Consider the following 27431-nt stretch of genomic DNA (forward strand, 5'->3'; position numbering starts at 1 on the left):
GGCAATCATTGAGGGCCATGTCGCCACCTTGTGGTTAAAGGCAGGCAAGAGACCTTAAAAAGAGGACTTGAGAGAAGTAGGCAGCTCCCAGAATCTAATTCACTTAACTGCCTTTCTTCCTTTGTTCGGGGTATTTCTAATTTTGACAGCTAATAGTCCCTTATTGTTACGGAAGTAGGTCCCTCCCAATCAATATGTTCAAGCTTGGTGAGGACACAAATGTGATTCTGGGAGCATCCTGCTTCCCTTCAGTTCTCTTTCCTGCTTTTGACCACAAGGTGGTGCCATAATCCTCAGTGATGACCTTCTTCCAGTGACACATTCAGCTAGAAATAAACAGTTCTTCCTCCTTCAACAAGTTTTTATTAAAGATTGCATTGTGTTACCAAACAAACAAACAAGGAAAAGTTTAGAAATCATGCGGTTGTGGGGAGAGAGGGAGGAAGGAGATGGGGAGTAAGGTTCTTTTGTTCAAACAGTTCTTGTTTCATGTCATCATGTTCCTAAGCTGTCTTTGCTATTCCTAGTAAGAGTGCCACAGCTACGGAGTTCAAGCAGTAGCGTTAGAATAATAAGACTTTGGATGTCAGTTAAAACTATTTTTCATTAATTTTATACCCGGGTGAATGTTATCAAGGAATTATTTTCTTTTGAAACTCTGCAATTTTTGTGCCTTTATAGGACCTGAGCTGCCTCTTCCAATTGTACTTGGAACCTCTTCAAAGTGAGACCTTCCTCACTCAAGATGAGGTGAGAGGATTTTGCTTTTGTTGTTTTAACTGCTTTCCAATCTGTTGCAGTGTTGCAAGCATTTCCATCTTATCATACATGAAAGAAAAGACAAACTGTGTTTTTCTATCCGCTGCATCAATCATGTCTTAGTTATAAAACTTGAGTCCACTTCTGACGACAATGCTTCTAAGACGTCTTTGTTTCAGAAACCACTTGTTTTTCCATGTTCAGTGCCAAAACTATTATGAGACAAATTCATTAATGCTAAGTGTCTCTTTGTTTGCTGTAGCAACATATTGATTGATTGCCTTCTCTTGGATAGTATTACCGTAAAGTACAAACAATTCACATGCTCCATATTTGATTCTCCTCCCCACATGTAGATGGAGTCTTTGTTTGGCAGTCTGCCAGAGATGCTGGATTTTCAAAAGGTATTTTTAGAGACTCTTGAAGATGGCATTTCCTCCTGCTCTGACTTCAACACACTTGAAACACCTTCTCAGTTCCGGGTAAATATAAAATCTCAAACTCATTACATATATAAAAGTACCTGTACATTTTGTTATTAACCATTTTTCTTTGCTTTCTTTCCATCTCTTCAGCTGAATTGTATTTATTTGCAGGGGGCACTGTTTTGACTTTGGCTCAGTTCACATGTAATGCCAAACCATGGCTTAGCACTGCATAGACAAGTTTCTGTTAGCATGAGTAATGTGCTAGACTCGCCTGCTCCCTCTCTTGCTCCCTTGTCACTTGGATGAGGACTTCTTTCAAACTCTCTCTGTTTTGCACTATATGTGTACCAGGAATCTAGGGTTAAAACAAGCAATGTCTAGTTAAACAAGCCAGCTTCATAAAACTGAAACGGACTTTAGAAACTGACTTGAGTTTGTTTTAAAACAGCATCCCTGGTTCGTACATAACGGTAAAACAATATTCTTTAAGAACGAAACTGAACTTGACATGTGTTCATGGCTGCTCAGGACAGGAGAGGAGAGCACAAACCATGGTTTAATGTTACGTGTGAATACGGCCATTGACTGAATTATCTCAGTCACTGGCTCAGTTTGCACATAACACTAAGCCAAACCATGGCTTAGAGTGAACGAGCAAACTTGCAAGTTTCCAGAGAAACTGGGTGACCCGCCCGCCCCCAATATTACATTGGGATGAATTTAAGGGCATATGTGCACATTGCAAACCCAAACTGTTTAAAATTGATTCTGTAGACGTAGGTTCTCTTCTCAAAGATCCTGGGAATTGTAGTTTTATGAGGATGCTTTCTTCTCTTCCTCAGAATTACTTTTGTATAACGCATTGACTACTAAACTGTTTTCAGACAGTCAAGCGTGTAGTGAATACTCTTTGTGGGGAGGAGGAATTCATGTAATTTTATGTTAAGAGAAAGGGGAAAGAGTTTTCTTAGTCTTAAGAAGCATGTCTTTATTATCATACATCCGGAAAAATTAAAATAAGTTTATGAAATGTTTTCCCAGTTAAATCACTCACTTTCATGATTTCCCTGTCAGAACTTATCTGCATTGCATCAAGGTACAACAAACTCATGCCTGATCTCCCCCTAGTCCCATCCTATAATTGCATTATCTTGATAACTCTCTGGAGGGGGAAATGCTATACTCAAAAGCTGAGCAAATTCTTGTCTTAAGAGTCACGGTCACCCTGTTCTCTCTCCAAACACAAACATTTTGTTTCATATACGTAAATAACATGAAGCATTGATGATGTCTTTGTGCTTTTTATTGTTGTTATGCATCTTTGTTGTCCTTTTGACGCAAAAAGAAAAGGTATAAGTATTTTCTCAAATATGTGAAATTGTTAGAACTTGATGACACCTGCAGTGCCAAAGTAGCAGTCGATAATCTAGCCACTGCGTTCTGAACCAACTGCACTTTCTGAACAGACTTCAAAGACAGCCTCACTTGATGTGCATTGCAGCACCAGGAATGTTCCCAGAGCATGGATCACGCTGGCCAGGCTGTGCATGTCCATGAGTAGTCACACCATTGGTGAACACAAACAGGGTTATGAAGCTCTTGTTTTCTGATTGGTTCTGTGGGGTGAAAAATATGGCAAATCTGGGAATAAGCTGGGAATAATTTCTTTTGTACAGTTGCTTACTTTATGCCATGAAAGGAATGCAGTTCTTAATTATACATTTCCCCCAAGATATTTTGCAAAACAGGAATATATAGAGGGGAAACTATGTACATTCACAATTTTTTTTTCATGTTATGGGTTTTTCTCATATTCTCTCATGTTTTTACAAACAATCTTTCTATAGAAAGATTGGCTCTACCAATCTGGTATCACAGGGTCAAATATATCCAAAGCAACTTCTCTCATGTTTTTACAAACAATCTTTCTATAGAAAGATTGGCTCTACCAATCTGGTATCACAGGGTCAAATATATCCAAAGCAACTTCTCTCATGTTTTTACAAACAATCTTTCTATAGAAAGATTGGCTCTACCAATCTGGTATCAGGGTAAAATATATCCAAAGCAACTTCTATACCACTTAATTATAATAACTTATGTACAAGTAATTCAATATAATAAAGACAAAATTCAGTAAAAACTATGAAATCATAATTTAGTTAAAATGCCTGCTGGATTTTTATATTTACACACACACACTGTAAAATACTAAACTAAATTATAATTTCATAGTTTTTATTGAATTTTGTCTTTGTTAGATATAGATGTAGAGATGTAGAGAGAGACATATTCATATTCAGTAGGTGCTGGAAATTCAACAGGGAGGTCCCTGTCTGGCCACAACTGGGAATGCCATTAAACTAGGCCCATAACACCATGGGCTATTAACACTTCTGCATTTGAGGGCATGACTCTGGGGGTGAATTTCTGGTTTGTTTTTGCAGTGTGACAATCAGAGCACCGGCTTTCCTTAGCTAAACCCCTGTTCATGTTAAGATATTTGCAAAAGGTGTTGCTGAGGTCTGTGTTCATCATTTTCAAGGCACAATGTCTTTGAATTGTATGCCATTATTTTAACTGCTGTTATACACTTCCTGAATGCTAATGGAAGGCAGACCATGAATGTTTTGCATTAAGGAATGGATCTTCTAACTAAAGAATAATACTAAAGTACCTGCTAAATAAAAAAAATTCTCTTCCTAACTTCTGATTGTGTTGCTTTCAGAAACTGCTGTTCTCCTTGGGAGGTTCTTTCCTGTATTATGCCGACCACTTTAAATTGTACAGTGGGTTCTGTGCAAACCACATAAAAGTCCAGAAAGTTCTTGAAAGAGGTAAAAGTCTTACTGATGCAATATATCCATGCGACAGATTCATAGCACCAAAGTAATTGTTTTTCATGGTGATGGCATAAAGAAAATAGCTTTTGTTTTAGTTTTTCAGGCTGCCTTCTGATGATGTAGGGACTATTTTGCAGTGCTTTTAATAGGGTGTGCTTGCCTCAACATCCCATATATTTTCCATTTGTACTTTCCCTCTTTCTCTACCTAGTTATGGAAATAATATTCTAGTGTAACCTCTGAGGAATATGAGGAATAAGGGTTGTAGCCAACTAAGTAATTGAGCAAGTAGAATGATTCCCACTCCTGCACCAAAACCTCCTCTACTCCTTCTGTGCCCCCACTCTCTGGGGATGCACAGGGGCCTAGAGGGAGGGCAAGTTAGTTGGAATGAACTGTGGGTTTGGAAGTTTATATCATTTTCTTTAATATATATATAGAGAGAGAGTATGAACTTGTTCACAAGTACACAGTGAGGCTGTTTAAAATAGTGTTTTTCCTTGAGTAGATATGGCAGCTTGCCACCTGGAAAGAAAATGCACTGCCACAGCTTCTTGGGAGTAATTTTAGATGGAAGTAGAATCTGTGACATATCCCCTGAAAGGAGGACGATATTATTTGAGACTGCTGGGAATGTTTGTAAATCTTTAGTAAAGTTGAACACTTCTAGTGCACATTCCAGAAGTAAAATCTTTATCAGATACCACTCATAGCAAAGAGTTAATAAGTGACTCTAATAAGAGTTAATAAGAGTTAATAAGTTTTTTTTTCCTTCCAGTAGCACCTTAAAGACCAACTAAGTTAGTTCTTGGTATGAGCTTTCGTGTGCATGCACACTTCTTCAGATACACTTCTTCAGATATACTGAGTGTATCTGAAGAAGTGTGCGTGCACACGAAAGCTCATACCAAGAAGATTTGCTGAATAATTGATTAGAAATTGGAATACAGAAAAGGGAGGCATGAGGAAGTCGGAGAAGAAAGGTATAAGAAATTAAGATCTGAAATTGTACTTGTTTTTGTTTTTGTTTTTGTTTGTTTGTGTATTTGTTGTGTTTATTGTACTGTATTGTTATGTTTTTGTGGTTATAAAAAATTCTTTAATAAAAATATTATAAAAAAAAAAAACGAAAGCTCATACCAAGAACTAACTTAGTTGGTCTTTAAGGTGCTACTGGAAGGGGGAAAAAATTTTGTTTTGACTATGGCAGACCAACACGGCTACCTATCTGTAAGTGATTGATGTTACGTTCTGCAACATATTCCACCCCCCCCCTCAAAAGGCTGATGCAAACATACCCATAGTGAGACAAGGCTTTTAAATAAGCAAAATATATTTTTTAAAAAATATTATTTTATATTTATATACTGGCCAACAGAAGTGTCTGGCCCAGTTTTCCAGCAATGGGTTTGCTGCTATTTATTGGGAGGGACAAAGGACTAGGTGATGGGATGTGCTGTGGGCAGACTGGCAGGAGCACCAGCTTGGCTTCCCTGTGCCAATCTCCCTGCCATTTAGCCCCATCCGGTAAGTTGCTCCTGCTGCTGGGAAGCTAGCATTGTAGCTGTGCCCTGCCAGCCACTTCCACCGCACAGTAGTAAATGCCCTGTGGTCAATTTAATAGCTGTGGAAAACTAAGCTGCACAGCAGTGATTGTAGATTAAAGTGGAGTAACAAAGGATGCATAATATGGGAAAGGATTATCTCTCTGTTGCTTATTGCTATATATAATATTGATGGCCTTTGCCAAGAGGGAGGCAGAGGAGTGTGGGCTATTGTTTGCCAGGTCCTGGAATGAAAGCAGAAGATTGATTCTCCATATTGTTGCTTTTGGGCTGCTAATACGCTCTGTGTTTTTGTTTTGTTTTTTGTTTAGCCAAAACAGATAAAGCCTTTAAGGCCTTTCTAGATGCTCGCAACCCAGCTAAACAGCATTCTTCCACATTGGAGTCCTTTCTCATCAAGCCAGTTCAGAGGGTGCTGAAATACCCGCTGCTCCTGAAGGAGCTGGTATCTCTGACAGACCCTGAAAGCGAGGAGCATTACCATCTCACAGGTACTTCCCAAGGAAATAAGCTTTGCTATCTGTGCTTCTGAATACCAGTTGAACAGGAGGAGAGAATGTTCTTGGGCTCGATTCCTGCTTGCTGGTTTCACAGAGGCAACTGTCCAGCCATGGTGAGAACAGGATGCTAGACTTACGATGGACCAATGGCAGGATCTTTTTGTTCTTAAAAACTGTCCCAGCTGCTTGTATTATATCATGTATTTAGCACTGAGCTAAGCACACGATAGGGAACCTCACTGCACATTACAGAGTGTAAAGTGGTTTTCCATATGATTAATAGAAATTTTTGGCAAGACACTGGGAGCGGTTTTGCTTATTTGGTTATCATCAACAGTGCATTTGTTTCTGCACTTCCTAAGATGATGAATTCCTGGGTTTTAAGTGACTCAAGGTTTCAACTGGCCCATTCAGTGTATATCAAATAATGGATTTGCCTTTACAAATTGCAGAAGCACTGAAGGCAATGGAGAAGGTGGCCAGTCACATCAATGAAATGCAGAAGATTTACGAGGATTACGGTGCAGTGTTTGACCAACTAGTTGCAGATCAGAGTGGAACTGAGAAAGAGGTAAGAAGATGGGAGCAGGGTTTTGTGTGTGCAGATAATTCAAATTTTGGCCTTAATCTTTGTCCAACAGTATCATCATCATCATCAACAATTTGTATGCCGCCTTTCCATAGTCAAGACGTCTTACAACAAGACAAGAGTTACCTGAATTACAAACATAACAAAAGTAGTCATAAACACAACACATAAAAAGTACAGAATTATAATTGAATAATTTCCACATAAATCATTATAAGCGCCAAAAATTAAGATACAAAAATTAATATCAGTAACAGCAACAAAATCCCCCTAAGCAATACCCCAGCCCAAGAGCCTGTTCAGCCAATTGCTGTATCTTAAAATGAGTAACTCTTCTAATCTACAATGGACATAGGTCACCGAACTTTCCATGGGAGAACTTCTAATGCACTCTACTGTTGCATGGCTGAATCCATTCTCATCATTGGGCAAAACAAGAAAAGACCTGGAACTCACAGTGTTTGGTGAGTGATTTATTCAAACTATGTCAAAACATCATCTAAAATAGTCCATGCAGTGGTTACAGGTATGCATTGTTTGGTATCAGATCAGAAATCTGCTCATACACCCATACTTCCTGGTTCTCTTCTGTCCCCTCCAGCCCCCTGCATATCCCCAAAATCTGCTGTAGAGGTTTCCTCTGCCTTTTGAAACCTATTTTTGGAGAGAAATTTGCGAGGGGTGGGTGGGTGGCTGAGGTGAGGAGAGAAAGAACTACCATTACACATGATATTGCCTGTTTGCATTAGGTAGCTCTCAACTCCTCCCAGCTTTTCTTTTCTATTTAACTCCTCCCAGCTTTTCTTTTTAAGAACATCATTAGAATTAGCAACTAAAGTTCAAAATATGAGCAGGCTGCTATACATGCTACAGTTTCCATATTGGAGCTGCTGCATCATTAAGGCTTGGATGAAGATTGTAACGATTGCAAGGTGCTGACATGAATCAATTAGCCTTGTGCAATTAAGATATAAGACCTACAGCAATCAATCAAATTTCTGTTCATGCCTGTGTCTATAGTTGTGTGAATTATGTGTCTGCATATTATAAATAGCTCTTACTAAAGGATTATATAGTCTTCTTACAGATTGCATTATTATTAATATTATTATTAGGTATTTTGACTCTTATTCCCTTTCACTTTAATTTGTGTATCCCATTGTCCCAGAACAAACTTCTGTATGTTTCTTATACGTAAATGCTTCCTCTGGAACTGTAGTCTTGTTAATAGTAAATTTGAATGATTGCACCCATCTCAGATAAATTTGATCCAGTTTATTGATGGGAGGAGAGAAAAGTGGATAACGTAGATGGGATTGGGATGCAGCTGTGCTCAGATTCTGTAAAATAAATGAGCTGACAAAAATGTGAATAGATAAACACTTTAATGTACAGTAGAACATATTTACAATATTCGGGAATAGGTAAAGTGAAAGACTTCCAGCTACCAGCTATACCAATCAAGCAAAAATCTTGCTTCTCATTAAATGCAACCCAAGATTGTATAAATATAAGCCCCAGGAGTGAAATGCAAGCAATGGCAGATCTAGAGAGGACGACACAAATCCCTGTGCAAATACCTGTTGCAATTTGCTTTGCCAGTTAAGACACACTATTATTAGTGTATGTCATAACTGAAGTAAAAAATTAAAATGTACTCATTTTGGAAATCTAATCAATAAAAGTTGACTTGTCACTCTCTCTTCTTAGCATTCAAAAGAGCTGTCATCTTAGTATATAAAGAGAACTGCAAACTGAAGAAGAAACTGGTAAGTTTTTCTTAGTCAAAAAATAAGACTACCTAAGATGCATTGTGTATTATTGTTCTGATTTACAATACAATGGTACCTCGGGTTAAGAACTTAATTCGTTCCGGAGGTCTGTTCTTAACCTGAAACTGTGCTTAACCTGAAGAACCACTTTAGCTAATGGGGCCTCCTCCTGCCGCCGCCGGAGCCCAATTTCTGTTCTCATCCTGAAGCAAAGTTCTTAACCTGAAGCACTATTTCTGGGTTAGCGGAGTGTTTAACCTGAAGCGTATGTAACCTGAAGCGTATGTAACCCGAGGTACCACTGTACAAAATGTCTCAGGGTATACGTGCAGAAGATACATGGAATGTTTGATACATTACTTAGAGAATTTTTCTAGATAAAGTAGATTAGAAATAGGTGAAAAAACCTAGAATCGCAAGGGACTGTGATCTAGTGGAAGCTTCCCATTTTAGAAAGGGGTGGGGGAGATTTTTGTTTGTTTTGCCTTCTTACTCATCACATCCAAATGGGGTGATGTCAAAAAGTCACTCGCTTACATGATCTCTGATCCAAACCGCCCCCTCCCCCAGAAGCATAATTCTGTCTTCTAGGAATGAAGCTTTAACTAATTCTTTAAAATGCAATGTCACTTAAACTGATTCAGTACTTTTTATTTACAGGCAACAAATGTCCGTACTACGCATAATCATAATGATTTGGACTTGTTTAAATTTCGTTGGCTGATTCCTTTATCTGCTCTTCAAGTCCGACTGGGCAATACAGCAGGTGACCTTATCTATAGATAATAATACATTTTTATTAAACATTTTTATTGTTTTTTTATGTTTGTCACCAATGAATGTGTTCAGTACTTTTATTACTTCAAATCTTAACATAAGGAGTAAAGCTAAACAACAGAAGAAAATGGCCACATTGAACCAATGATATGTAAACTATGGTTCATGTTTTCCAAACAAGACAATATATTAAGGCTTCATAGCCTGCTGTTTGGAACTAACAATAGTTTCCTAATTCAGACAAAATAGGAACCTGTCATTAACTGTGGTTTGTTCCCTGCTGATGTGACGGCAAAAGTAATGTTGATGCAGGAGGGTGGTTTATAACTTGGCCTTAGCTAGAGATTTTGTTGTTGCTATGGTTGATCAAGGAGTGCATCCATCGCAACCTTTTAGAATATAGATTGAAGGACACTTGTGAAAGAATTCAGTGTTTATTATAGTTGTCAATAATGTAGTGCCTATTTACATCAGGCAGCATGTTTAACATGATTTGCCAAGTATCTTGCTATTTACCAATTAAAAAATGAATTTCTTCAGTAACTGTGAATCTGAGATTAAGATTTTTTAATCCAGTAAAAGATAAATGACAAAAAGCTGTCCTCTGTTGGGTGATGAACTTACTTTGCTGTTAAGCAAACAGTGTGGGTAGAGTCTCTAATGTGATGTTGGATACAGTTAATGACACAACTGCAAATAAGGGGGAAACCTGATTTTTCTTCCCAATAATCCATATCGATAGTGTATGTCATGGTAGGGCTGCACAGCTTACTTGCTGCATACCAGCATACAGAGGGAGAGTGATAGCATCTTTATTTGGTAAAACAGTGGTGGTGAGGAAAAAACATAAATTGCTAGAATATAAAACACAATAGTAATAAGCGAGGGGCACTATGTCTTGAAGGATCTTAAAACTTTCCCTGTGGTCTCATAAGTCTTTCCATGAAAATTGTTTGGCAACAGACTTGTAGACATCATGAAATATTTACAATAACATGTCTTTCTTTCCACATGCAGGAACAGAAAACAATTGCATTTGGGAATTGATTCATACCAAGTCAGAATTGGAAGGAAGACCTGAAACAACCTTCCAGCTATGTAGCAGGTACAATCGTGGATTCACTTTCCCCTCCAAATAGTCTTTCCTCCTTTCATTCCCACCCTACATAACAGCTTCTATATAATATGCATAATTTGGGCCATTAGATATCCTTTGGAATTAATCACAGCATACTTACTTGTTTAACGGCAGCTGTATGTACACTTCCCAAGAAACCTCAGGTGAAAGATATTTTATGTTGTTGCTCATGCAGCAAGGCCAATCATCTCCCTATGGATATGCTCTGCCAACTCCGCTCTCAAAAGCTCTAGAACTGAACTGTGTAGGCACAGAACTTTATGCAGATCCCATGAGGAATCGCACATTCATGCTGATTCTCCAGCCTCTTAACTGTTCCATCTGTGAACAATTAAGGTTTCCAAATTGCTCCTTCAAATTACAAAGACAAAGCCAAATCATATGTGTTTGTATTATCTGAAACCTAACTACACTTTTCTTGAATTCTGCAGTGATTGTGAAAGCAAGACCAATATAGTCAAAGTGATTCGTTCAATTCTAAGAGAAAACTTAAGGCGTCAAATAAAGTGTGACTCACCATTGGAGAAAACATGTAAAAGCCGCCTAGTTCTGCATAAAAATCGAATTCCTGTCTCAGCAAAATTGGGTAAGAATGTATTTTTTGTCAAAATTTAAACTCCTACTAGTTTGTAGTAATACTATCCAAGCATGTTCAAACACTTATCTGTAGTATTGCTGGAGAGGAAACAAAGATTACAGTAACTAAACTTATTCTGTTTGTACTGCACTTTGTTGAAAATTACTAGTTGTGCAACTGTATATTTAGTAGGCGTTATTGCATCATCTTGCAGTTGAAAAGGTAGGAAGAACTAAAATTTTGCAAAGCACAGAAATTGATGTTTTTAAATACCTGTCTGATTCTAGGTTGGTTTGGGGTTGTTGTTTTTTGCTTTTGAGACATAAATTTAATAGTAAAAAAATGTGTACAAGCGTGGGTGTCAGTTGTGTTGGATTATAAGGGGGGAGGGGGAGAGCCAGATTCCGCCTTAGAACCACCACCTTACTAGGTCAACTGAAATGTCACAAAACAGCATGCAAGCTTTCAAGTGTTCCCGAACATTTAATCCGACCGGATAGTAATTTGGGTTATTTATTTATTTATTTAATGTTTATATACCACTTAATCATAAAAATATATCACAGTGGTTTACAACAATATAAAACCTTTCTTACGTATCTTTAGGCACCAGGCAAAAACATTTCTCTTCTCCCAGGCCTTTTGCTAATTAAAAAATATATGGCCTTTTAAAACTTTGGGACGGTATGCTTTTATTTGTTACTACGGTATGTGTTTTTATATTGTAAACTGTCCTGTGATCCTCAGATAAAAGATGGTATAGAAATTCTAACAATACACATCAACTTTGTGATTAACAAAGTAGGATATTCTTCCACACACAAAAGTCTGAGCAACCTTCAAAATAGAAGTATTTCCTCTACACTGACTGCTTGAAATTACTTTCTCATAAACTTACTTAGCCTTTGACTGAAGAGCTGAGACTGCCATAGAGGCTTATCCTCAGAGCAGTTGAGGAAAGGTTGAAGCATAGCACAGGAATGAGCGGTTCCTTATCTTTGACATAATGCATAAGCAGAACTTGTTCACTTCAGCAGCTTCATGCAAAGATCCTTACTCAGTACTTTAACCTTACAAACTTGTCTTTGTAGGAGTTTTTTCCCGGGGGGGTAGGGGGAATAGTGTTAGTCTATTTTACTGACAGGTTTCCACAGTGACTAGGCAGGAAGCACTGAACCCTGTTCCTTGCTAGTGCTACTAAGAGGCAGCTTAACGTTGCCATTTTTACACAGTCAGTCCACATGGAGTTGCCTTTGTGGGCTCCTAGATAAATCAGCCAATCTAAGTTCAGAGTTTTTGTTTGTTTGAAGAAAGCCACACTTCACAACTTAAAATATCTCCCCCGTGATATAACGAAAGTAGTTTAAAATGTCACCTCATACTGAAACGTAATTGTAACACTATATAACGCTTATTGTTATGCTTGCCAGAGTTGTTGAGTATAGGAATTTAGCATGTGTTTTTATCCTGGCAGCTTCCTCAAGATCATTAAAGTTAATGAAGAACTCTCCCAGTAATGAATGGAACACTGAAGCAGGCAAAGTAAATGAACTGGATTCTGATGAATGCAGCCTGAGTAGCAGTACTCCAAGTAGCAGTTGCCATACCACCGATAGCATCCTGGAATCTAAAAATTTGTCCCCCGTGAAACATCTCCAAAACTCTGCATCAGATTTTTCAAACAGTCCTGTCAAAGAATCTGACATTTTAAGTGATGACGAGGATGACTACCAGCAGATTCTAAAGAAAGGCAGTCCCACAAAAGACATAGAAATTCAGTTCCAGCGGCTGAAGATTTCTGAGAATCCTAGTGATGATACAGAGGATAAGTATTCTTCTGAGAGTGAGCATGGAGAAAGGCGGAGGGTGGGTGATCACCCTAAACTAGTCAGGGCGCACTTTTGCCCTATTAAACGGAAAGTGAACAGCACAAGACGCGACAAAGGAACATTACTGGGAATGCAAGAACGGCACCAGTCTCTTGATAGCCATCCAGATGCTGCAAGTTTTGACCTGAACTCTATTTTAGAAAGAGAATTTAGTGTACAAAGTTTAACTTCAGTGGTTAATGAGGACTGCTTTTATGAAACAGTAGACAGGCATGGAAAGTCCTAGCTGCCTGATTCCAGCATCGCCACATACAGATTTACATACTTTAAAAAGGGTGATTATTGTAACTTGAGAAACTATTCAGTTTAATGCACTACTGTGTTTTCCACAGAAGTAGTTGTAAAGGCTTAAGTTATTTTAATTTATTGTGGAACAGAAATTTAGATTGAGCTGTTTACGATTCAGGGCAGAGTAATCTCATTTAAATAAAAGTAACAGATGTTTTTAAATTTTTGAAAAGGGAATGAACTCTTGTCAATACCTATGTTCTTTTGAGAAAGTTCAAGCAACTTTAATTCGGGGCATTTAAAGCAAAAAATATTTTTAAATTCATCTTAGAAAAATTAAAGTCCTGCACTAAGTTGCACTAAGATGTTTATACTTGATTTTTATATATATATGTAAATATAAAAAGCCTGTACTGTAATCTTATTGTATTTTTCATTTTTCTCTACAAGCTTGTACAGTAAAATGCTAAATGCAATTGGTGTGCTTTGTTTTTTATACTGTTCTCTCTTCAATGAATTTCACATACCTTAGTTCAAAAAGACTTAACATTCCAAATTAGAATGTATTTCATTCCACTCGACAGAAAAACACACATCGCCGCTGGTTTCTTTTCTAGAATGAGCTAGATCACATCATCCTCGGTCTTGCAAAATCTGCTCCTCTTCCTGTTTCGCTTCTCTGTCAATTCATCCCTATAGTTATATGTAAAAAGTTTTGGGTCTTCATCACACATTTTTCTATAGACATCACAAAGGCTTTTAAAATGAAACATGGAAAGTTGAGTCGGGCGCAGAATTGGATCAACATCTGCCAGCTTGAGTAGCTGTTCTGCTTTTTCTAAACGTTCAGCTTCTGGAAATAAGACCCTGAAAGAAAATAGTAGAGATAATCCAAGTGAGTTTGTTAAACGGAGTCTCTTCCTTTATTCAGGTTTTTTAACCATCAGAAACAGTGACCCGCTTCAATAAAATTACCTTACTAATCCATGCTAAGAATAGTTGCCTGCACTAGGTGCAGTTACCCCACATTGTTGGTCTACCACACCACACCCCAATGGAACCATCTTATGCTGCTCAATCTCCTGTACTCTGCCCCCTCACTCAGTGGTTGGCTTTCCTTATCCAAATTTTTGCCTTCTCTGCACATCACTTAGAAATTTTACTTTCTCTTCCCGAACACTGCCATTCTCTATGGAAAGCTTTAGTTCTAAAATGAAAAGCCACAGAGCTCAAGCTTGCATTGACATCCTAACCATAAAACAAAGATGCCTTTATTTTGTCTTACAAGTCAACATGGAAACAGCAGCACTAAAGTATCACAAGTTTAGTTTTCAGCAAGCAGCAGATCAGTTCACTTTAAAATTCAGGCCACACTGTTAAAATTTCTAACATAATGAAAATTCCCCCTCCCAGTTCCTTAAGGAGGGTGCTGCCACAAAGAAAGCCTCACCCTTTATACCAATCAAGTTTCAGATAATAAACAGGCACCAAGGCCTCATCTGCTGATTGTAGGGCATAGAGGTGCGGTGACAAGATGGGGTTGTGTCCTGGCATTTAAAGCAAGGTTGGGGAGCCAGTGGCAATCCATATATTCTTGCACTCCAATGCCCATCATCCCCAGCCAATCCAAATTGCAGCCCAGCAGCAGGTTCCATACGCTTGCATTAAAAGGAGTGGCTTGCATGCTCTGATTGCTGTAAACCTTTTCATCACAACTATGGCCACTACTTGTCAGCGGGCGTTAACTGTTTGGTGCTCATTTTTGCTTGGTCTGGAGTGTGAAGTAGATGCTAGTTAGTAGAAAGGAACTAGGCCTGGATAATTTCTCTCTCTCTTTGTAGGCCTATAGAGTGGCATGGGCAGTGAGTGAGTGTGTGTGTGTGTGTGTGTGTGTGTGTGTGTGTGATTGTCACTGTTTATTCTCAGACACATATCTGAAGACACTCATTTACTTTGTTTCATGTTCCCTTACCCAATAATAAATTCCCTTACCCAATAATAAAATTTGTTTATTTATTTAAAAGGTAAACACACATATATTTTACCCTCAAAATAATTGAGATTTATATCCACTTGTGATCCACTGGTCATGAAAAGCTCACTGATTCAGTGGGGAAGCCATGATCACACACCTGACATCTGACGTAACATGGGATGACAAGCAGGGTCTGTAACGGTGGGACTTCAAAGGAATGATCAGGAGCTTAAGATGAACTCCCGACTGGGTGCATACCTTGCTCCAGCAAAGGAACAGCCAGCCTTCAATGGAAACTGGAGGTTTAAGGAGCAGCATGGAAGGGAGAAGACCTCCTTCAGTAAAGTGAGAAGTTAATACCAAAGGACTCTCAAACAGCCCAGCATTGTGCTTTGAATTTCCCACAATCGGGGCTGCAAAGCACAACATCACTTGACCTCACTAGGACATCAAGTGATTGACAGGTGGGTGGCCCCAGCTACATGTTACATTTGGCCCACTTATGGCTGGGGAGATAAGGATCTGGCCCAAGGAGGAGAAAATGGTTCCCAACTCCTCCTATAGATAATATGAGATGCAAGAGGTCTTTCTGAGGAATTTGGTCTATGCTGGCTATTTCTCTCACACACCATGCTGACTGCTGTCACCAACTAAAGATTCCCATGTGTGAAATTACTTTGCATAGCCATTGTATTAAGAATACCATTCTGAAGAAAAGATCTCTTACCGTACACTTTGATGACAATATTTCCTTCTGAACTGAAACACAGTTCGGACAACTTTCTCCACCAGCTTAAATGGCTGTTCTATTTTTGGTTGCACCAATGGGGTAAAATGAACGACAGTCACATCCACCTGTGAACAGAAATAAAAACAATGGATGTAAGAAAGTATATGAGCCTAATGAAAAGTTACAGTACAAATAATAAACATTTTAAAAATTTGTTAGCGCAATTAAACTGCCAAATAACAAGACAAAATGGTTATCATTCTGAAAAATTCAAGCCGGGTGCCCACCCTAGTTCCTGTAGCAGGATGCAAATTATGATGTCAGGTAATTAAAGGTAAAGGTAAAGGTACCCCTGCCCGTACGGGCCAGTCTGTCCGACTCTAGGGTTGTGCGCCCATCTCACTTAAGAGGCTGGGGGCCAGCGCTGTCCGGAGACACTTCCGGGTCACGTGGCCAGCGTGACGAAGCTGCTCTGGCGAGCCAGCACCAGTGCAGCACACGGAAACGCCGTTTACCTTCCCGCTAGTAAGCGGTCCCTATTTATCTACTTGCACTTAAGGGTGCTTTCGAACTGCTAGGTGGGCAGGAGCTGGGACCGAAAGATGGGAGCTCACCCCATCGCGGGGATTCGAACCGCCGACCATGCGATCGGCAAGCCCTAGGCGCTGAGGTTTTACCCACAGCGCCACCCGCGTCTCCTAATTAGGTAATTAGAAAGACACAATTAAGAGCTGCTGCTGAATGTACAGAATATCCTGTTGGCTATTTTGATTCCTTCTATAAGGGCTCTACACTGCAGTTTGGATTCAAAGTCCTGTATGGAAAAACCTGGAATAATTGCACTTACCTTGAACAAATCTACCCCAAATTCACATCAATATAGAAACTACTAATTGCCAAAGTCATCCTCCTACTACAATGCTCGTGGATGATGGGAGCTGCATTCCAGCAACTTCTGCAGAGTGTCCCCTTGGCTACCCCTGTCCTATTTTCATATATGGTGACAGATCATGGATAGGCGTTCTTAGGAAACTCACTGGTCCCCTTTCACAGGTAAAGCAAAATGTTTATGAGCACCTTCCCCCCCAAACTACACTTTGTGAGGGAGCCTTGTAAGATCAGTCCTGAAAGACAATACAGTTTCTAACTGTGTGTGTACTACTTTGGAAGATTCTATGGTACCAAAACAAAGTTTTTGACTTGGAACCAAAACAAACAATGTTTTGTGTGAATAATTGTGTGATCAATATCAGGATATGTCTTGCAATGCAGTACCACAAATGATTCATTGGTTATGTTGCAGTAGGTGAAAGCCCATGAATAAGGACAATATAGGAGATAGCAGTTAAGAATTCTACTGGCGTTCAAAAGGAGCTTGGGCAAAAATACTGCATGAGAAGAACAACTCTGGATTTGGAGGTTCTTGTCCCCACACAGCCCTCTTCCACTAGGTTAGAAACAGTCATTCCATGAGCAAAGGACTTCCCACTTGCAGAAGTGAAATCCCATATAAATAAATATTTTGGATAATATGATACAGGTTAGGTTCCAATGGAAACTAAGATATACAGAAATAAAGCACATTAGAATGTTTTCTTTCTATCGAAATACAAAGCAATTCTCATTACTTCATTATAGGCTTGGGCTCTTAGAATACTAGGAAAGCTGCTTTGTTACTATGGGAACGGTTATAGAAAATGCTGTTCCCTTCTGATTGGATGCTTTGAAATTACTAACATTATATCCTATTTCTTCGTTGTGCATACTAGCAGGCTGAATTTCAAAATCTAACAAGGTACACACAAGCATATTTTAAAACTGCTGATAATCATACCACCTTCACCTTATTTTGCAAATGTTTTTTGTAAAACATAAAATTACAGCTAAGACAAAATATCTCATCTCACTGAGGGTGGACCTACACCCCAGCCCCCAAACAATTCTGTCACTTCGGTTGCCAAAGCTGGTTTTGTTTTGCAAACACAAGCCTGGATTTTGTCCAGGGTGAAATCTACATGCATATAAAAAGTGTTCTGGAAATGCATTTTTGAAAAAGCGTTTGTAAAAATACAGTGAATTTTCCATAAGGCTCATCATCACCATTTAGTGTCACACTGTATATTGCACTTAAAACACACTTAAAACATTTTATTTGCAGCTGTATAGCTAACTCCCAGTACATTAAGAAAAAGGACTTCTGGATAAACAGATTGCCTTTTTGAATCCTTTATATACAGCGATAATGTAATAAAGAATGTAATAAATAAACATCTTAAAACTATATTAACTCCCTAGTTTTGCTCCGCCAACTTTACCATCCTTAGCTGCTGCCTCCGAGTGTCCTGCTCTTTTAAACTCCAGCCAGTCTACCTTGTTGCCCCTTCTATTGGAATTGTTTGCCCAAACAGAAACATCTACATTTATTTATTGGTTTTTTATTTTTAGTAAATGCACAATGCAAACTCGTAAAATGGCACCACCAATCTATATTATTCAGTCCACATTCTTTCCCACCTTTCAAGCAAAACTGAAGCCTGCGTTTTCGTCAAGAATAAGGATAAGTATATGCATACAGGTATTTTTCGTTACCCTTGCTTCTCCCATATGTCTCTTGCCATTTAGAAAGTTTTATATTACAGTATAGACTTTTCAGAGCAAATACCTGCTTCATTTGTTATGGAAAATTCTGTAAATGCCATACAAGGTCAGTGCTAAAACTATATGGCCAAGGCCCAGTGTACCTGAAGGAGCGTCTCCACCCCCATTGTTCAGCCCGGACACTGAGGTCCAGCGCCGAGGGCCTTGCGAGAAGTGAGGTTAAAGGGAACCAGGCAGAGGGCCTTCTCGGTAGTGATGCCTGCCCTGTGGAACACCCTCCCACCAGATATCAAAGGAAAAACAACTACCAGACTTTTAGGAGACAGCTGAAGAGAGCCCTGTTTAGGGAAGCTTTTAATATATGAAGGACTATTGTATTTTAATATTTTGTTGGAAGCCACCCAGAGTGGCTGGGGAAACCTAGCCAGATGGGCGGGGTCTAAATAATAAATAATAATAATAACAATAATTTAAATAGGGCAGTTAAAAAAACTACCACACTAGCCTTTAGCTACAAGAACCCCTCTGAGCTCCTTTAGAAGAAAAGTGGGGTATAAATGTAGTAATAATAAAACTAAACAAAAGTTGGAGATTTCTGTCAACTTAGCCCTCTCCTAGGCTAAGCAGCGTCACCATGACAGAAAAAAAACTATGGAAAAAGAATACACAATGTCTTGTAGGCGCATTTTACCTGAGCCTGAGAAAGAACATGTACCTACCATTTGCTCAGGATTAGTTCCCATGGATTTCAATGATATTTACTTGCTATTAAGCATGGCTAGAAATGCAGCTTAAACTAGTCTACAATTCACTATATAAACCAGGATTTCTCATTAAAGAAATGCAATAAAACCCATTTATACAAAAATCTGTCTGCTCTTGAAGCTTAAGTACTTATTGCAACTTCACAAAATGAGTAAGGAAAAACAGCCAATGGAGTCCAGTGCCACATGCTGTTCTGTGGGTTCTCCTAACCTTCCCAAGCAGATTGGGGGGGATGACTTGCATTGCATTAGTGGGATTCATTGCACTGATTTCCACTACCACAACAACTCTGTTGAATCTCCCACCCGCAGAGTTTCAAAAACTGCTGGCCCATCATGGCCCTGGATACGTCTACCTAATTACCTGACCAGGGGAATAAAAAGAGAAATAATTATGATTTACCATCCCATCCCCTTGCTGCTTTACAGACATTCCTTTATTTGCAGAAAGGATGGAGCGTCTGTGGCCCTCCAGATTTGGTGGACCCCAACTTCCATTAGCATAGCCAATGGTCAGGGATGGTGGGAGTGGTAGTCCAGCAGCATCTTGTGGGTCAGTTTTCCCAATTTAAAGGAATACTAGGCTAGCAACTTCATAAATGAGTTACAACCACATGTACTTTTGCTGTGCATTTCCACTGTCAGCCATGGGGTCCACTGAGTAAGCCATCCATTTCAATGCTTTAAACAAATTTAATGCCATTAAGTCAAATACATGTGTAGTCCAATGCTATGAATGTTTACTCAGGTGTAAGTCCCGAGTTCAATGAGACTTACGCCCAATGAAGTATTTTAATAGAATTGTAGTCCTCTCCAGACATGAAAAGCTTCCAAGTGTTTTCAAAGTGCATGAGACCACAGAAACAAACCCCTATCCATATACTGGGCTGGAGAAGGGAAGGGGTTTATACTGTTGATGCAATGAACTTCACTCCCAAGCAGCTTCACTCCCAAAGCTCAATCAGAGACCCTGCCGTAGCCCAGGGTCAACCATTACTAAGCCCAGACACAATCACCAGAGGCTGTAGAAATCAAATGTGAAACTGCATTACTGTGGTATGGATCAGCCTTAAAAACGCAACATTAAAACTGTTGAGAGGAAAACATAGAACCAGTTACTTCCAAGACTACTGAAGCAAGGGATAAAATTATGTAGCTGTCAACTATCACATGCTACAAACTACTGCCTTTTCCTTTTCTACACACTGTGAAGAGTCAGGCGACAATAGGGAGAACTCATATTTATCTTGCTGCACAATCAGCAGGTTTCCCTCCCCACTTTCTTTGCTTTATAGTCTCCCTCTTGCTGACTTGTCAGGATCTCCTCAACAGTGCTCTGTATTTAATCACAAAGCCTCATCAGCATTACTACTTTATTTTGCCTTCTGGTCTTTAGGGAAAGGTGACTAATTACAGAAAGAACTAGAGAAGGCTACAAGCTACTAGTAGCAGGTATGTAAAACTCAGCCATATACCTTTGTCAATTTAAATATATTTCTGCACCATAATTAATAGCAGGAATTATAAACTTATTGTGGAGGGTTTGGTAGCTGTAAATTCTGATTTGCAGGTGCAGTAAAGGTCACTCTGAAGTTTCCTTATAATTAAAGCAGCTTTTAAAATATAGGGTTGGGGGGGATAAAAGTTTATGTTTTTTTTTATAAATTATAAATAAATTTTATAATGAATGATTTTAGAGTGTTGTTTGTGTTGTACTTTTGTATTGTTTTATTGTTGTTAGCCGCCCTGAGCCCGGCTTCGGCTGGGGAGGGCGGGATATAAATAAAATTTATTATTATTATTATTATTATTATGTTTTTTGAAATACATATTGCTCTACATTTCTCCTGATTTCTAAACTACTGTCGAACATTCATCATAGGATCTAGAAATCATTGTATTTTTAGAATTAAGGGTTTGCATGTGTTTCCTCCATGATCTCTTTGCATTTGCTCCTTCAACAAAGTATCCCCCCCCCCTTCAGTGCAGATTCATTAAACAAAGTAGTTCTTTATTCTCCAGTAGATGGTACTAAGACAGGGAATGGGCAGGACTGCTGTGGTCATAGCATCAGAGAGCTATTTTTGTTTAATAAAAAAAACCCAATGCATTTTTTAATGAAGAGAGATCTTTACACTCAAGAGAAGTTGTTTCTACGACTTATACTGCCGAGAAAGCATCCTGAATCTCCCATTTAGCAGTAAGTACTGAACTTCATTAGACTCTGTACATTACAGTTTATGGTGTTTAAAAATGTTCTAACCAAACATTGCAGTTTAATGTGCGTGTAATTTAGCCTGCTTCTAGCAGTTATTGGGATAAGCTACCATTCCTATTGTCATCAAGCTTGTTTTAATTTTTAAAGCTGCTGAAATGCAAAATCTGAAGCAAAGATGACTAGTAAAAGAATGATGGGTAGACAGTGCCACGCAGGGATGGCTCCATTTCCCACCCTCGCAGCCTATGAAATGGATGTGGAGTAAACAGGGGCACCTGCTCTGTGGCAGATCCATGGGTTGGTTGGTAGCCTGCTGGTCCCACAGAAATATAGACCTAGTTAACAAGTCAATCTCTTTTGCTGAGCCAAGCAGCTCTTTAAAGATGCAGCAAACTTTCAAGCTATATAAAACTATATTGTGGAAAATTGAGGCTATGAGAGGGTAGAAAGGCTCTTGCATAACTGTTTTAGGTTGGACTGTTTTAGAAGCATATATATGTGTAAGCTGCCTTGAGTCCTGGTCTAAGAGAAAGGTGGCATAGAAATAAATGAATAATAATAATAATAATAATAATAATAATAATAATAATAATAATAATAAAACAGGACAGCTCTCCTGACCAACTTCTCTTACTGATGCCAACTTCTCTTACTAATTTCTCTTACTGATAAATTAATAAAGCAAAATTTCCTGAAGCTGTCAGAACCAATCAAGATTTTCTGCCATGGCAGCAGTTCCATAAACTGATCACTAACTGGGTGTCACACTTTTCAAAGACTACCAGAAGGGCAGGAAAGAATGTGTATCTCTGCACTGGTGGCAAATGGGGCAGATAACTAAATACAGTTTCTCTGCTGAAAGGGGGAGAGAGGGCATGGAAACAGAAAATTGTTCTGAGTAGCCCAGGTGATATTTGCTCCCCTTGGTCCATGACACAATCAAAAGATGCCAAGAGAACTTCACATCTGCCAGAAATTTCTTTTAATGTACCTTTTGAAAAAAGAAGTTAAATTTTGGATCACAGGGGACAGACAGTGACTCCCTTCTCTACACAAGTTGCCGTATAACGTGTGGTGGGTAGTGAAAAGGGTACTTTGGCTCATACAACAGAAGAGATGGCAATTAGGGTTTGTGGGGAACTGAGCAAGATTTGTTTAGAAAGCTTATTAAAGTGCTTCTTTAGCTATAAAATCATTATCCAGAAAACAAAATACCTATTAAAGGACAGACAACATCAATTATATAAAATATATGTATAAAACTAATCTAGTTTCTTTCTCTGGTCCAAGTAAAAGTTAAAATCAGCAGATGTCAGTCATAACAGATATCATACAAATGCCCCCCCCCCCAAAAAACCCAGGTGGGCAGACCCTTGTTCTAAGCTTGTTCTAAGCATAAGTGCACGCAATGCAGTATTTACAGAAAAGGTCAAAAGTTCTTTTTTCTTAAACCACTCTATCTACCTAAGCAGGTAAAAAAAAAAGGCTGTTTCAGCATAATGATGTTTACATGTTTTAAAGATGTTGGCAGCACATTTTGGATTCCAAATCTTGTTATATACATGAGAAAAGCACAAGCTGAAGAATCCATTAATTACTGGATTCTGAATATGCTCAGGCTTGTATGTCAATTACATGCTGCTTTTCACAAGAGATGTAGCTCATCTACCATTCAGTATAACCCCAGCCTTTCAAATTCAAATACATGTATTTTTTTAAAAAAAAACCTAATCACACCAAGTCCTACTATTACTTCTATTATACAGGTTGGTTCCAAAGAGTACACACATATGCACTGAGTTAGACTACTGGCCCATGTGGGCCAGCATTGTCTGTTGCACTGGGTAGCACCCTGCCCCCTGAATACACTTTGTGCACTTTTCCACTGAACCCAAATGGTTTAAGAGGTACTGAACCCATGTCCATTTCAATGTGGCAGGAGATGGGATGTTTGCAGGTGGGGAGGACCTAAATGTAACACCTAGAGCAAAAATGTATTGGACTTCCCCAAGCCTTTCTGCTTTGACCTTCAAGTGGTTCACTGGTGAAGTCCTACCAAAATTAATGGACCTGCAATTTTATCCACCCTGTTACTACCGTAAGTGATACCACCCAACTGAAGTCACTGGCACTATTTAAAAGCTAAGAATGCCAGTAAGTGGTCTTATGAACAGCTAAATTAATTAGATGAGCTTGCATTCAATACTTTAGGATTAATAGTATAAAACTAATGACCTTTCTCTATAGTTAGAATGCTCAAACCTCCTCTCCTTCTAAATCCAATTCATTTGAATTGGAATTAAAAATAATTATAACATTATTATTCTATAATTTTAATTATCATGGCTCTTTGTCCAACAAAATATATGAAACCTAGAGCTATATAAGAGTTTTCCATGTACCAGGCATCATTTTGACTGCAAGGAAATGATCCAGCTAATGTTAAGCACATTTAAGTGTCACTGATTTCAACGGCAGCATTGATTTCAGAGTTAACATGAAGCTGACCCTGCCATTTAAAACCAACGAAATTTAAATGTACTTAAATTTAGCTGAATCATTCTTTCAGTCTTTAGCAATAGCTTTATTTATTATTAGTTATTGTGCTATATCAGAGGTGGTTAGTTTGAATCAAGGGATAGGGTAAATTTAAGTTTCTAGTCCAGGCGTTGGCAATGTGCATCCCACAAAGACCGTTTTACTGGCCCACGAGCCGCCCAACTGAGCCATCTGCTCGGCAAGTCCCCAGCGTGCTGTGCTAAACCAGCGTAGCGCAACGCCGGAAATGGCATCTGCACACGTGCAGATACCAGAAATCGCTTCTGTGCATGTCCAGACGCTGAAAATCGCTTCTGTGCAGGCGCGATTTTCGGCATCTGGGCACGCACAGAAGCGATTTCTGGCGCCGCGGACATGTGCAGAAACGATTTCCGGCATTGCACTGCGCCAGTCCAGCCCATGGACGATCTCTGTGGGAGTGATCTGGCCCATGGCCAGTAAACTTTGCCAACCCCTGTTCTAGTCCTTAGGAATTTCAAGCTCTATACGGCCAACACAGAAGTTTGAGCTTTGCTCTTCAGAAAATAGTAAGGAAACAGATTTTTTGTAAAACAACAACTTGGGACCAGTTTACCTGAAAGATTGCCTTAATTCATATATGTCTACTCAAACACTTTGATATGAAGAACTGGCACTATTACAGGGGCCACATAATACCTATTCTGCATTTGTAAGAAAGCAATCTTTTAGTGCTGCAGCACCCACGCTTTGGAACCCCCTGCCTATTGACATCAGACAGGGGCCTTTACTGTGCTCTTTTTGATGCCTGCTGGAATCATTTTTGTTTAGATAAGCCTACTCAGATGGGCAGAAAGAACGTTGATGTGTTTTAATCTGTTTTTAGTTTACCACTGATTTATTTTAGAAAATAATTGTTTTAACTGCTTTTATTGATCATTTTATTCTTTTTGTAAACTGCTGAGGTTGGTTTTTTTAAAAAAAACAACGAAGTAGTGTACAAATTTTATGAGATAAATATATAAATAAAAGAGCACTCGCTGAACCATTAAAAACCATGTGACTGGGGAAAAGATTATACTGACCTAAATTTCCAAGGATTAAAATTTCCTATGGAAACTGGGAAGAAAGTATATACTTACAAACCATTGCTTTAGTTAATTGTAGATTTGAATAGATACCTTATTCTACTTTTGTGCCACAGAAGCGAGATGGCCACCGAGGGCAAGAATAGCTCAATTTTGTATTTCTGTGTTTTTTAGCATTTACATGATCCTATTCTTGTGCCTTCAGTGTTTCAATTTGAGTTTTCTTGAAGTGGCAGAATATTGAAGGGTAGTTCCTTGTGCTCAGTCGCTCACACACTGTTCATTTATAATCATTTCTGTTCAAGTGCCCTGTGTACAGCTGCTCTGTGCTTTTGTAGCCTTCTCATCTGCTGCAGGGTCACGTTCAGTCATTCATTCAGATAGCAGTGATTTTAAATGCAAGTGTTCTAGTTTGCTCATTTCTCTTTCCTTTGCCCCTGCCACTTCCCCCCTTCCTCCCCCTTCTATCACATGCGGACAGCTATAGCCGTGGCTGGGGAGCCATCAGGCATACAAAGGTTTACAACAGGAGAGGACAGGCAGACAAAAGGTGACAGCACATCTCATCATGGCATCAGCAGCTCTACAGTTCTTTGCTTTCATTCTAGCCTTGTTTGGCGTTTTCGGTGCAATTACAGCCACCTTGTTGCCCAACTGGAAGGTGAACGCAGACGTAGGTTCAAACATCATCACAGCCATAACTCAGATGCAAGGACTCTGGATGGACTGCACATGGTACAGCACCGGGATGTTTAGCTGCACGTTGAAATATTCAATCCTCTCCCTCCCTGTTTACATCCAGGCAGCACGGACCACCATGGTGTTGTCTTGCATCCTCTCCACTTTTGGAATCTGCATCGCCACGGTGGGGATGAAGTGCACTCGGCTGGGAGGAGACCATGACACCAAGAGCCACACTACATTTGCAGGAGGAGTCTTCTTCATCCTTGCAGGTATATTCGGCTTGATACCAACAGCCTGGTACACGAGAGAAATCATTTCAAATTTTCTGGACCCAACAGTCCCAGAAAGCAGTAAGCATGAACCAGGAGGAGCAGTTTACATTGGATTCATTTCAGCAGGACTTCTGCTCACTGCAGGTGCCATCTTTGGCACTTCCTGTTTTACAAAGCAGCAAAGAACATGGATTTATCCCAACAAAACACAGCAACAGTTCCCAGCTGCCCAGCAAGAGAACAACACAGGCTACAACCTGAAGGATTATGTGTAAATACAGTTGCCGGTCTGTCACTCAAGGCTCCTGCTCAGTTGTGGGGGGGGGGGAGTGCTTATTGTAGTTCTGGGTTTTTTAAAATATCGAAGAAAGTTTTTTGTTCTTGATGCAAGTGTCATAATTACATTCTGGTATGGTACGGGGGGGGGGGAATTTAAATCACTGCAGCAACCATTAATTTATGTTGATATTGCTTTGCAACTGAATTGTATTAGAAAAAACAAACAAAAAGAACAGTAAAAATGTGTACTGTACAGGTTGTTGTTTTTTAGCATGTGAAAGTTAGATATCTGTAATGTGGCTTACTTAATTTCAACACAACTCTAATTTTAATTAGGATACCCGCCAAACCTACTCTGCCTTTATGTGAAACCCTATGTATTGTTTTTAAAATTGTAGCTTTCATTGTCAATACCCAACTACCATGGTAACTAAATTTCTTCATTTAAAAACAAACAAAGCCTCGTGTATTTGCATATCAGAGGCTGAAGACACTGCTTCAGTTGTTGCCAAAGCTGCCCCCTCATCTCCTGACCACCTGCAGCAGATTCCATTTTTATGTTTTTTTAAAAAATGTCTACTTAGCAGTCTGCAGCTAATTGAAGGGTTAGACACAGCTCAGGACTAAGAAATGGGTGTATCAGCAGCAGCCTCTGTAACTAAAAGAAACTTAAACCCTCCAATTTCATGCTCCACTTTAAAAATATTTTTGTCTTCTCCTTGACTTCTGTATGTTATACCCAAGTCACTGCATGATTTAACTAACCAAAATGCATCTGTTCCCAATCTGTTCAGGGCTTCAGTGTGATTTTAACCTGTACATCATTTGGTTTCTTTAAATCCTTTATTTTATGCAAACTATTTACTATTGGATCAGAGTTACTGGCAATCTGCCACACAAAGAGTTCTTGCAGGTGATAGCAACTCAGTTTGCAATTACTTTGTCAGCATGATTCACTTGGTTAATTTGCCTTGATTCTCATAACCTTCTTTTTAACATGCTGAAATGATTATTAGTCACTGTGGGGAACCCCTCATTTCTATTCAGGAGGCGAGGCAGAGTTTGAATCCTTTGGTACATAAGGGAAGGAATAGAAAAGAGACGTTTGGGCCATAACTTGGGATACGTGTAAATTTGCATACACACAGATATTCTAGTGCAAATATAATGAGTTTACATTTCACTAAAGAATATGGCTTGGCCTCTTGTAAAAGATGAGTAAGATTATTAGTTCCATATTA

The 27431-nt window shown here is 39.1% G+C and overlaps 3 protein-coding genes and 1 long non-coding RNA gene across 9 annotated transcripts in view; 2 read left to right on the top strand and 2 right to left on the bottom strand.

Annotated features, from left to right (window-relative positions):
* Positions 1–13541, top strand: part of TIAM2 (TIAM Rac1 associated GEF 2) — a 121430-nt gene extending 107889 nt beyond the window's left edge. For both annotated transcript variants that reach the window (XM_053382230.1, XM_053382229.1), the window contains 11 exons: positions 682–750; positions 1116–1241; positions 3916–4024; positions 5907–6086; positions 6548–6666; positions 7040–7148; positions 8395–8453; positions 9117–9222; positions 10251–10338; positions 10803–10957; positions 12423–13541. In XM_053382230.1, coding sequence (XP_053238205.1) covers positions 682–750; positions 1116–1241; positions 3916–4024; positions 5907–6086; positions 6548–6666; positions 7040–7148; positions 8395–8453; positions 9117–9222; positions 10251–10338; positions 10803–10957; positions 12423–13063 — 1761 coding nt within the window. In that variant the 3' untranslated portion in view covers positions 13064–13541. The remainder of the gene's footprint in view (positions 1–681; positions 751–1115; positions 1242–3915; positions 4025–5906; positions 6087–6547; positions 6667–7039; positions 7149–8394; positions 8454–9116; positions 9223–10250; positions 10339–10802; positions 10958–12422) is intronic.
* On the bottom strand, positions 12053–12443 carry LOC128410679 (uncharacterized). The gene is made up of 2 exons (XR_008329573.1): positions 12331–12443; positions 12053–12275 (listed from the first exon to the last, which is right to left on the bottom strand). It is a non-coding gene; the product is annotated as an uncharacterized LOC128410679 (long non-coding RNA).
* A 66-nt stretch (positions 13542–13607) lies between the features above and the next one.
* Positions 13608–27431, bottom strand: part of TFB1M (transcription factor B1, mitochondrial) — a 31730-nt gene continuing 17906 nt past the window's right edge. For all 5 annotated transcript variants that reach the window (XM_053382233.1, XM_053382235.1, XM_053382231.1 and 2 more), the window contains 2 exons: positions 15768–15895; positions 13608–13932 (listed from right to left, as the gene is read on the bottom strand). In XM_053382233.1, coding sequence (XP_053238208.1) covers positions 13689–13932; positions 15768–15895 — 372 coding nt within the window. In that variant the 3' untranslated portion in view covers positions 13608–13688. The remainder of the gene's footprint in view (positions 13933–15767; positions 15896–27431) is intronic.
* Positions 20970–26913, top strand: CLDN20 (claudin 20). The gene is made up of 2 exons (XM_053382237.1): positions 20970–21332; positions 25437–26913. The coding sequence occupies exon 2, from the start codon at positions 25524–25526 to the stop codon at positions 26184–26186; it is 663 nt and encodes a 220-aa protein (XP_053238212.1). The 5' UTR covers positions 20970–21332; positions 25437–25523; the 3' UTR covers positions 26187–26913.

The sequence above is a fragment of the Podarcis raffonei genome, chromosome 3 (genome assembly GCF_027172205.1).
Source record: "Podarcis raffonei isolate rPodRaf1 chromosome 3, rPodRaf1.pri, whole genome shotgun sequence".
NCBI lineage: Eukaryota > Metazoa > Chordata > Lepidosauria > Squamata > Lacertidae > Podarcis > Podarcis raffonei.